The sequence below is a fragment of the Trichomycterus rosablanca genome, chromosome 11 (assembly GCF_030014385.1).
Source record: "Trichomycterus rosablanca isolate fTriRos1 chromosome 11, fTriRos1.hap1, whole genome shotgun sequence".
NCBI classification, from domain to species: Eukaryota; Metazoa; Chordata; class Actinopteri; order Siluriformes; family Trichomycteridae; genus Trichomycterus; species Trichomycterus rosablanca.
The window spans coordinates 36,848,117-36,860,283 of NC_085998.1; the positions used below are offsets into that span (position 1 = coordinate 36,848,117).

The 12,167-nt window shown below is 38.5% G+C and overlaps 2 protein-coding genes across 3 annotated transcripts in view; one reads left to right on the plus strand and one right to left on the minus strand.

Annotated features, from left to right (window-relative positions):
- Positions 1-12,167, plus strand: part of mapk8ip2 (mitogen-activated protein kinase 8 interacting protein 2) — a 33,112-nt gene that overhangs the window by 9,961 nt on the left and 10,984 nt on the right. For both annotated transcript variants that reach the window (XM_063004862.1, XM_063004863.1), the window contains exon 2: positions 8,920-9,025. In XM_063004862.1, the coding sequence (XP_062860932.1) occupies positions 8,920-9,025 (106 nt within the window). The remainder of the gene's footprint in view (positions 1-8,919; positions 9,026-12,167) is intronic.
- LOC134323354 (gastricsin-like) lies at positions 1,214-6,496 on the minus strand. Its single transcript, XM_063004861.1, has 9 exons — positions 6,441-6,496; positions 5,581-5,725; positions 5,378-5,495; positions 4,969-5,087; positions 3,642-3,838; positions 3,404-3,520; positions 2,692-2,845; positions 1,468-1,560; positions 1,214-1,372 (listed from the first exon to the last, which is right to left on the minus strand). The coding sequence occupies exons 1-9, from the start codon at positions 6,494-6,496 to the stop codon at positions 1,214-1,216; spliced, it is 1,158 nt and encodes a 385-aa protein (XP_062860931.1).

A 12,167-nucleotide genomic window follows, 5' to 3' on the forward strand; every position in this document is an offset into this window, starting at 1 on the left:
GGCTTTTACTGTTTACTTATTTTACTCAATATGAATATGTTTACTCTCTTTTTCTTCGAATTTTCCCCCCAATTTTCTCCCCTAATTTAGTCGTATCCAATTACCCCGATTGCGTTACGCTTCACCTCTACCGATACAACCCTCCACTGCTGACTGTGGAGCTTCGCAACTGACACACGCCCCCTCCGACACGTGCTCAGTACCGGCTGCATAATTTCACCTGCACGAGGCGAGTTCATATGCGGATCAGCCTTGTGCACGGAGAGCCACACCCTGATCAGCATTATTCCCCAACTCTGCCAGCATAGGTCTGATTGCACCAGTTATGAGGAACCCTGGTCCGGCTCATCCCACCCTGAACGACAGCCAATCGTTGTTCATGTGGCCGCCCAGCCCAGCCGGATGGCAGAGCTGAGATTCGAAACGATGTATTCGAAATCCCAGCTCTGGTGTGCTAGCGTGTTTTACATTTTGAAATGTTAACTTTTTTGGTAGTAATAACTAGATGATGCGCTTAACTTACAGAAAATGTGTTTCATTGCCTCTGTGCTGCCTGCCATAAATGGCTAAATTGTTAACCTCTATTTTTAACAAATAAAAAAGGTCAATAATTAACATTTTAATTTTTTTTTCATTAAATCAATTGCTTGATCCTGGTCAAGGTTGTAGCGGGTTTGGTTTCACCAGACAACACAGGGAACAATGGGCACAAGGCCGGAATACCCCCCGACACAGCCAATGCTGTCAGTGTAGACACCCGGTCGGCCAATGGCACTACTAAGATTCAAACCTGGATCTCATCAGTGATGGGCTTGCGCTGCACCACCCGAGCGCCCACTAATTAACATTTTCTGTTCATACGTGAGTGTATGATCCTAGATTAAAATCTCTTAATCTCTTGAATCTCTCTTGAATAAGGTCTTTGATGTGAATGTGTGCAGATGTAATAAAAATTGAGACGGCATGATTTGCTGTTTATTTTTATTCAAAGATTGATGAAAGAGGGAAACATTTAAAAATATGCAATTTTGTTTATACCAATATACCAGAATTCCAAAGTATTCCAAAGCTTTTGCATGCCAATTTATATAAGATGGCTAATAAGTGTACCAGAAAGATGCGATGAAAGCAGTTATTGCTGATGATGTTACACAAACTGTTGATTTATTAAGGAAATCACAGTCTTGTAGAAGAGTATTGTTGGTTGTGCCGTTTAAGCAGCCTGAGCAAACCCAACTTGGTTGTTTGCGCGGTCGTAGACAGAGTAGTAACCCCTGAGGAAGACGTCGCCAAAGATCCAGAGAGGCTGGTTGTTCTGAGCAGGCAGGTAGGTGGGTTGGATGTTTACTGTGCAGTAGCCACCCTCATTCTCCTGTAAACAGCAACACACACACAATTGTTATTAATTTATTTATAAAACAGTCTAATTTAAATGTACAGCATGATGCAGGTAGTGAAATAACTTACGATGTAGGCAGAAGGAGGAAGAGGAAAGTTCACTCCGCTGATGGTGAAGGTCAGAGTTGGGAGATTGTTCACCTGGCTACAGTCCACAGCGTACTGTAGAACACAGACAGACATTTAATTGAAGATAATAGATAATATTTTATAATATTTAAGTTAGCTGAGTGTAATAAGAACCAGCTACATCTGCTACATTAAGAAATAAAACGTTTAGTTTGTGGTTCCTTCATTATGTGCCCTTCAGGTGGTTAAAATTGTGAGAACACTATTGCTGTGCACTTGAGAAATTCTGGTAGATACCTTTTGCACTTTTAATCATTATGGTCACTATTTACTGGGGCTAATCGTTGAGCCGGTTAGCTGATTTTTTATCTAGACAATGATGAGAATTTTCAGAAGTCACTACAGCAGATTATTCTGGTTCAACGGCACAGTGATTATGTCAGATGCACCTCCTGATGCAACCCTTATTTTGTCTATCCGGGGTTGGGACCGGCACTAAGAGCACCTCCTAATGGTTGGAACGGGCACTGACAAGCGCACCTAGACGTCTGATTGGCCCATAGCACCGCCAAGATTCGATATTAGATAAATTACATATTTTTTTATATTTAAATTATTTGCTTAAAGTATTTACACTTATCATAAACAATCAGCTGAACTCCCTTGTATTCAGCAGTCTTAAGGAATCTAAATATCGTCTCACAACACTCAAAAGTCATCAGACAATTTAATGGTGAATACCACAGACATTTATTTGTAATCTTTCACTGACCGTAACCACATTGGGACGCACCATTATGTTTGCAGGAGTCAGTAGTGCTGCTTATAAGGTCATAGCACAACTAAAGACATGCTATGAGTATTATAAGACTCTCTTAGCACTGCAACTGCACAATCTGAGGACAGTAGTCATGTTAAAAACATTATAGTTACTCTGCCTGAACTGGAGCCTGGTTTGTGTTTACAGTGCACTGAAGAGAACCAACATTGTTCATCTAACAATATTACAGTGAGTATCTTAAGAAAGAAGAGTTTATATTGTCAGTTAGGGTGCATACATTTCCTGCACACATTAAAATTTGTGAGCGGGTGCTCGAGTGGTACAGCGATATAATGTGACTTTGATTGGCTGTGTCTGAGGGATGCTGGTAAAATGGGTTCCTTATTCATGGTCAAGGTTTTTGCAGCTTGCAAGTCAGTAAAATATGATACGTATGTGAGTACCTGGCCGGAACTGTCCTGCTGTGCTCCAATAGACTGCATCAGGGAAGACAGGAAGTTGCTGGGGGCAGTGAGGCTGGAGGTACCAGTGTCAACAATACACTGGCAGCCACTGTACTGAGAGCACCAACCAGTCTGCTGTCCTCCGATTGAGACCCTGAGTCAGATTATAAGGCATTTATAATCAGAAAACTGCTACAGAAGAACTACTTTCAGATGCCGTAGCTCATGACAGTCCAAATAATTAATAAAATATGTCATATATATTTTTAATAAAGTTAAAGCTTTGACTTGGTCAGTCTAAAACTAAAAGAAAGGAGCAGGAATAAGCTGCTTAGGTGGCACAGCAGTCACAACACACCTTCAGACCACCACAGAAACCCAAGTCTTAGTGGTGCTACCAGCCTGGATGGGCTCTCATGAGACACAGGGGACTGTAGAGAGACTAGTGTGATCCTTAGTATGTTTTAGGATTCTCTGTAGGGATGTTTGAGGCCTTGGACCAGTCAGGGTGTGGTTCATACATTGCAAAATGTATATATTACACTATATATTACAGTTTACAATAGTAGCCTATAATAATATAAGCAGCTGAGGGTTAAAAGCTTTGCTCAGGGTCTCAACAGGAACTTGAACCAATGACCTTGTAAGCGAAAGTCCAGAAGCTTGAACCCTGAGCTACCACTGCCAGAAAAAAGAAATAAGTGACACTCACTCTTGAATGCCAATCTGCCAGTAGGTCTCAGCAGTCACTGGTGTCCAGTAGAGCTGACCACTGTACATATTGGTGTCCACAGCACCGAATGCAATCTCACTGCCAGATTGCTCATTCCTGTATGAAAAATATAATATTTAAATTGTTTAATAAAAAAAATACATAATATACTGACAATAGTTCTTACACCTGAGTTAACATTACTGTATTGTTGTTGATGTTCAGTAATAATGCTTACCCGCTCAGGTAGACTCCGAACAGGTTTTGCTCGAGCAGACCCTGCTGCATCATGTTATCTACCAGAGGCACGGCATTACCAGAAGCGAGAGCTGGGTAGGCCAGACCAAGGATTCCACTGAACTGAACCGATGCAAAGTTGTTGCCTTCTTGTGTGCTGAGTCCAATCTGTTGATTAGGGACCTGAATGCCAGACAGCTATAGGATACAGACAAGATCAGGATCTGTTATATTACTAAACACACTTGCACTGAAGTCAAGCAGGTTTACACTGCTGTAAAGCAGGTTTTTACAGAGACCAAAAACAACACATCAAAAAACTAATTAATGAAATTGGTGGCTATCTGGTCCCACGGAGGTTTACAAGGTGTAACGTTAAGCCTCCACAAGGGGGCGTTCATGTACAAGTTAAAATTCGTTCATTACATTTTTAGTATTTTTTGTATTTTTGTCTGGGACCTATTTTTTTTGGCTCGTGACCAACCCCAGGGTTACGACCCCTGCAATAAAGTTTGTTTTCCTTTTTTTTGCTAAATATGTTCTTTCAATGAACTATTTTCTCTTTTTTTAACTTGCATTTAAATCCTAAACATGTTTTAAAATGTTTAAAAAATACATTTTACTTGGCCCTGCTAATTATACTTTCTGACAATGATTTAATAAAGGTATTTATGTATAAAAGTGTGCACATTTATTATTTTACCTACCAATAATTAGGCCGATTAAGTAACGCAATTGTAATGCATACTTGTTGCTAAGAATGTGTAGTATATAGATAGACAGACATACAGACAGACAGACAGATAGATAGATAGATAGATAGATAGATAGATAGATAGATAGATAGATAGATAGATAGATAGACAGATAGACAGACAGACAGAAAGACAGATTGATAGACAGACAAACAGACAGATAGATAGACAGACAGACAGACAGACAGGTAGATAGATAGATAGATAGATAGATAGATAGATAGATAGATAGATAGATAGATAGATAGATAGATAGATGACTTAATTAATCCCATAGGGAAAGTCAGTTATTACAGCAGCTCAAAATATATTAAAATAAAAAGTATTAAAGTACACAGGTATTGTTGTACAACACTACGTAGTTAACTACATAGTAACTAGGATGAATAAACGTATGTAATATGTAATATAATAAACTGTTGTAAAGTGTATTAACAGGAGTGTAATGTCCCGACACAGTGAAGTATTATACAGAGTGACCACTGCTGGTACAAACAGTATATACGTGCTATTACTAGTTCCCCAGAATGCAGTATGTACTGTAGGTGATATGAAATGAGCTGGAGGACTTACAGTGACAGTGTCATAACCGAACACTCCAGTAAGAGTGCCAGCTCCATAGGGCAGGTAGAAGGTCTGGGAGGTGCTCTGGTATGTCGAGGACTGCTGAGGGTTAAACTGGGTGTGTGAAGCTGGAAATAAGCAAGAACAGAATCAGTTACGATATAAAGATCTTATTTGGCTGCATTTGGATTTGTGTTTTACACATGCTGCACTATTCACATGTGTGCTAGGTGAGACTGGTGTTAGCTGTGTAAAGTGTAAGTGTTTTTACTGCGACTCTTATTAGGCTACAGCCGTAGCTGTAATGAATTATTCAATACACGTGACATATAGCATCACATCATATACACACAACACTTTTTGTGAAACCACATTTTCATTTACAATTTCTAAATAAACACATTTTAAATGAACTTACTGCATACTTGCGAGTTGCAGTACGAAGAGTCAAACCACAGATTGGAAGAGCCGGTGTCAAAAAGGACCTGGAAGGACTGGGGAGGTGTGCCAACACTGATAACACCATAGTAGGACGACTGAAACAGAGGTGTTAAGCTTTAATCAGCCGAACACTATTGGAGGGGGATTAAGTAAGGTTATGGTTAAGTCATTTTGACTTACATCAGCGTAGTTTGTTATGGGTTCGATAGTGGTGGAGGCCAGAATCTCAGGAGGCTGGTATTTGAGGGCTGGATCAGTGTAGGGTAGATGGATACCCTGTTCCCTCAGGGTCTGCCTAAGAGACTTAAACTTCTTCAGAGGAACCCTGCAGAAAAGAACATCTCCAGGTTAATGTAACGTAAACCAGGGCTGGGCAATTATTAAGTAAGAAAAAATTATTACATACACTGTATATTTCAGCTCAACCCACAAAGTATGATTAGGGTAGAGAATATATAAATGTATAAATAATCTGTATTGCTGTATTGTTGAGAAACACATCAAAATGTTCAAATGTCACTAAAATTTCTGTTATGCTGTTTGGGAAACAAACATTTTGCACCAGACTAGATTATACAGTGTTTGGCATTAGACCATTACACATGACCATATACAAACCTGTAACACACTGGAAAAACACCATCTGAACCATCTAGCTGAGCCCTGGACTTATCAGACCACAGTACATACTTACATGGTCTTTCAAACCATCAACCCAGTGAACTCTGAAGTGTTTCTGCATAGCATTAATGTATAGCTTTCTTTTTGCATTATCAAATTTCATGTTGCATTTCGCAGCGGCGTATTGTGTTAAGCGACGATGGTTTTCTGAAGTGCTCCCGAGCCCATGTGGCTATATTTATCATCGTCTGAGAGCTCACACACATTCAACAGTGGTTTGCGGCTTTGCCCGACATGGACTTCTCCATGGATCTCTCCAGATTCCTTGAATCTGTTCACAATATCGTGAACAGTAGATGGTGACAGACTTGCATTAAGAAGTGTGTATGAATCGTAGCTGTTTTAAAGAGAAAACCTACCTGACCATTGCCTCTGAGAGGACAAGGCAAGCCACGAGTACGATCAGACTCTTCATAGTGATTCTTGTGCTCCGTCCACCTGAATCAACACACAGCGCACGGACTCCTCACGCCGCGCAGCCCTTATATACAGAAACCAACGTCTGCGTATCTCTTAGAACTCCGTATGTACACATTCGTGCTTGCATGTATCAGCACTTTTCTTTTATTGTGGGCATTATGACTGTTTGAACAATCACTCAATCTCAGATTTTCATTATGACCTTATTTATAAATGATAAGGAAATAATGAAACAACATGAAGCAATTCAAACACAACACTAATTAATTTAAAACACCATAATAAATGTTTTCTATTTTGTAAATTGCACCAGAAAGCAACGATTGTTTTGTTAATTTAACTGTATAGCAAGATAAACATTGTGTGAAATAGTATTATATTATATATATATAAAAAAACTATTCATTCATAAAATCATCATCAAGTTTGACCTTCCTCATTTAAAGAACAGAAAATAAAATGAAAGCATAAAGCCAAGAAACTTTATAGACAGTCATTTGGAAGGGCGAAGGGGGGTAGAACCACAAATGGGCCCTGGTGGACCTGTAAAAGTATTACAGATGTACCCAGAGGGAGGATAAAGGTGGGGTCCCTGCCTAAAACTGTCAGGGGGGTCAAACGTTTTACTGTCACCCATGAGGATACATTAGAGTGGTCTGCCTTTAAATATTTTAAGCCACAGAGAGGGCCAAATTGTGATGGCTAGACGACTGGGTCAGAGCATCTCCAAAACTGCAGCTCTTGTGGGGTGTTCCCGGTCTGCAGTGGTCAGTATCTATCAAAAGTGGTCCAAGAAAGGAACAGTGGTAAACCGGCGACAGGCTCACTGATGCACGTGGGGAGCGAAGGCTGGCCCGATCCAACAGACGAGCTACTGTAGCTCAAACTGCTGAAGAAGTTCATGCTGGTTCTGATAGAAAGGTGTCAGAATACACAGAGCATCACAGTTGCGGGGCTGTTTTGGCAGCAAAAGGGGGACCAACACAATATTAGGAAGGTGGTCATAATGTTATGTCTAATCGGTGTATATCTGGATGGAAAATATGTATTTTTTAATCTCTCCTACAATCATATAAAAGCTTTTACAAGGACATCGTTATCTAAGTTCTGTTTGGTAACTTAAGGAAAGTTTCTTATCAACAGCCTGAAGGAAAATCTACCTGTTATCACGAATCACACGAAAGCAAACACAGTTAATTCTGTATATTTATGTTTCTAACGTTAATAGACGTTATATAATGAATGCATGATTATCACTGTTTATTAATGATAAAAACACACTTTTTGTACTTGTAGCTCTTAGTACAACAGTAAAAGCTTGAGGATGAATGCTGAAGGTCTTTACACTGCAACGTTTTACCTTCTACAAGTTATACTTACAGTAAAGTCATTTTATATAAAACAAAGAATTTAACTAATATGAATATGAACTAATACGAATATAATTACTAATTATATAATATGTTATATATACATGTATATTTGTTGCAGTGTGTACCTTAACTGTGAATTGTTTACAAATTGGATGTAGTATATAAGTTCTAAGGTAAGTTCATTACTGGACTAGTAATCAGACGGTTGCTGGTTCAAGCCCCACCACCAAGCTGCCACTATTGGTCTCCTAAGTAATTCCCTTAACCCTCAATTGCTTAAATTGTATTTAGTTATAATTGTGAGTTGCTTTGGATAAAAGCGTCTGCTAAATGCCACAAATGTAAATATAAACTTAAAACATGATGATCTCTTCCTACTCGTATTACTCTCTCTTTAACTATAGATGCCACTGATCTGTGCTCGAGTCGTTCTGGGTGTGAAAACCTGCATTGCAGCATTTCTCACAACCAAACGGTAGAACTGATGCCATCTCCGAGTTAGCAGTCGGCGTATCTCTGGCTTTAAACAATGCTCTCTGTTACTGATATGTTTCACCATATCGGATGTTGCTCTCATATAGCAGCACGCCAGTCAACATAGTAATAACTATCGTCGACACTGAATGGGTAAAACGAATGTAAATCCTGATAGACTTTTCATACACAGAGAACGGAGGGCATGTTGTACTGTGTTATTCAGCCACACACACAGTATATGCAGAAACGTCTTCCTTGTTCACCCTGTGATTTGTACACATTATACATAGACCGTTTGTCCACTTTATAGTGCATCAACATGCCAGCTAACACAACTTCTAGGTTAGTCAGTTGTCAGTTTCTGTACCAAGCTGGATGCGAAGCTTTAAGAAGTGTATCTGGGACTCAGCTCAGGACTAAGTCCTCTGACCCCCTGACTTCTTTCTTAGCTACTCAATTCACCAATGAGTTGCGACCCAAACACCTACTAACCAAGGAACCCGACGAGAGAAACGCAAGCACAAGTACAGCTAATCTTTTAACCTGTTTTGTTTTGTTACCCCTGCAGGGCAGCTCATGACATTAGTCTGGAGGAGTTTGATGATGAAGATCTGTCTGAGATCACTGATGACTGTGGGATCGGCCTCAACTACGACTCTGACCCCTATGAAAAGGTACATTCCATTAACCATGTTCTATTCTATTCTATTCTAATCTGTTCTATTCTATTCTATTCTATTCTGTTATATTGTATTCTGTTTTATTCTATTCTAATGTGTTCTATTCTATTCTCATCTGTTCTATTCTATTCTCATCTGTTCTATTCTATTCCATTCTATTCTAATCTGTTCTATTCTATTCTCATCTGTTCTATTCTATTCGCATCTGTTCTATTCTATTCCATTCTATTCTAATCTGTTCTATTCTATTCTATTCTATTCTAATCTGTTCTATTCTATTCTCATCTGTTCTATTCTATTCACATCTGTTCTATTCTATTCAATTCTATTCTAATCTCATCTGTTCTATTCTATTCCATTCTATTCTAATCTGTTCTATTCTATTCTATTCTATTCTCATCTGTTCTATTCTAATCTGTTCTATTCTGTTCTAATCTGTTCTATTCTGCTCTAATCTGTTCTATTCCATTCTCATCTGTTCTATTCTATTCTGTTCTATTCTATTCTTTTATATTGTATTCTGTTTTATTCTATTCTAATGTGTTCTATTCTATTCTCATCTGTTCTATTCCATTCTATTCTCATCTGTTCTATTTTATTCTAATCTGTTCTATTCTATTCTAATCTGTTTTATTCTATTCTATTCTGTTTTATTCTATTCTATTCTGTTTTATTCTATTCTGTTCTATTCTATTGTAATGTGTTCTATTCTATTCTCATCTGTTCTATTCTATTCCATTCTATTCTAATCTGTTCTATTCTAATCTGTTCTATTCTATTCTCATCTGTTCTATTCTAATCTGTTCTATTCTGTTCTAATCTGTTCTATTCTGCTCTATTCTATAATAATCTGTTCTATTCTATTCTCATCTGTTCTATTCTATTCTAATCTGTTCTATTCTATTCTGCTATATTCTATTATAATCTGTTCTATTCTATTCTAATCTGTTCTATTCCATTCTCATCTGTTCTGTTCTATTCTGTTCTATTCTATTCTCATATGTTCTATTCTATTCTCATATGTTTTATCCTATTCTATTCTATTCTGTTCTATTCCATTCGAATCTGTTCTATTCTGTTCTAATCTATTCTATTCTATCTATTCTATTCTAGTCTGTTCTATTCTAATGTTCTATTCTATTCTGTTTTATTTTATTCTGTTCTATTCTAATATGTTCTATTCTATTCTAATCTGGTCTAATCTTCACACATTTGTGTTTAATTAGTGTCTACATTAGTAAATAAGCTGTGCATGTGTGAATGTATGAGTCCCAAATTCCATCTTTAATCTCACACCCAACATTCAAACCAGTTGCACAGTAGAAATGCTAACAACGTTGTATTTCAAAATGTATAAAACATAAACAGTGAGCTAAAGCTTATTTAATTCAGAGCAAAATTCTTCTCCTTGTTTCCCACACATCTCTGTCTGTGCTGCCATGATTTATTCATTGAGCCATGATGACCTGTCACACAGATGCTAAGTTTAGAAGGAATGGATAATGGAGGATTAATAGGTTTGAATCATGATGATCAGCCCATTTAGAGAGTAAAATTCCAGTAACATATGAGTGCTGATGTCTGCTGGTGAATTAATCTGTTTGGGAAGTAAGTGTGGAATAAACTGAGCTGTGTGTAATAAGGATGAGGATAATCTAGAACAGACGGAATGTCTTTATTTGGCATATATACACCAATTAGGTATAACATTAAAACCACCTCCTTGTTTCTACACTCACTGTCCATTTTATCAGCTCCACTTACCATATAGAAGCACTTTGTAGTCCTACAATTACTGACTGTAGTCCATACATTCCTCTACATACCTTTTTAGCCTGTTTTCACCCTGTTCTTCAATGGTCTGGACCCCTACAGGACCACCACAGAGCAGGTATTATTTAGGTGGTGGATCATTCTCAGCACTGCAGTGACACTGACATGGTGGTGGTGTGTTAGTGTGTGTTGTGCTGGTATGAGTGGATCAGACACAGCAGCGCTGCTGGAGTTTTTAAACACCTCACTGTCACTGCTGGACTGAGAATAGTCCACCAACCAAAAATATCCAGCCAACAGCGCCCCATGGGCAGCATCCTGTGACCACTGATGAACGTGTTGAAGATGACCGACTCAAACAGCAGCAATAGATGAGCGATCGTCTCTGACTTTACATCTACAAGGTGGACCAACTAGCTAGGAGTTTCTAATAGAGTGGACAGTGAGTGGACACGGTATTTAAAAACTCAAGCAGCGCTGCTGTGTCTGATCCACTCATACCAGTACAACACACACTAACACACCACCACCATGTCAGTGTCACTGCTGAGAATGACCCATCTCTGTGGGGGTCCTGACCATTGATGAACAGGATAATAAAAACTCGCTTAAAATTACAGGAAGAAAGCTTGAGAGGAGCCGGACTGAGCAGGAACCCATCCTGGAGAATAATTTGAATGAATTAGACTTAAACAAATCTTACATAAACACAATTAATTTAAACTAAATGTTATAACTAGTGAAACGAATAAAAAACGAGTTTTTCATTATTCAGTCCAGTTAGTGATAGAGTCTGTAGTGAGTTCAGGCTATTTTAAGTCAATTTTGAACTTCTATTTAATAAAAATCACTAAAAAAGGAACCAGACTCCACAAGGACACCCACACGGACCTCCTTGCTTGTCGTGTTTGTGGGGTTTGGCATGTTGCCCTCTAAAATATTATAAAAAGTCGTGTACTAGTGTGTGAGAAATGAGGACTTATTTCAAAGCCAGTAACCTAGAGTCACTGCACACCCACTCAACCCCACTGCAGCACTACTCTGTCATCTAATACTGCCCTGTGTGTGTGTGTGTGTGTGTGTGTGTGTTTAGTACATCTCCCTGAAGATTTAGTGCTTTGTTCAGGCTTAAGGTCACTAAGTACATTAGATATTAGGGTGCTGGTTTCTCTCTCTTCTCTTCTTGTTTGTATCCTCATTCTTTGTTCTTGTTTTTTTTATTTTAATATACAGTAGTTGGCCAAAAGTATGTAAACACCTGATCATGAGTCTGTTTGGATCATGTCTGTGGAAATTTGTGCCAATTTAGTCAAAACTCAGGCACTGATGATAAAAAAGAGAGCCTGACTTGCAATCAACATTC

What these genes read in the sequence shown, in the direction of transcription:
- LOC134323354 (XM_063004861.1), bottom strand. Translation starts at nt 6,496, where the DNA reads ATGAAGAGTCTGATCGTACTCGTGGCTTGCCTTGTCCTCTCAGAGGCA. An exon ending in CCATAACAAACTACGCTGAT is followed by an intron (nt 5,496 to 5,580) that starts GTAAGTCAAAAT and finishes CCTCTGTTTCAG; the next exon opens with TCGTCCTACTATGGTGTTAT. An exon ending in TTCCTCCTTCTGCCTACATC is followed by an intron (nt 1,373 to 1,467) that starts GTAAGTTATTTC and finishes TGCTGTTTACAG; the next exon opens with GAGAATGAGGGTGGCTACTG.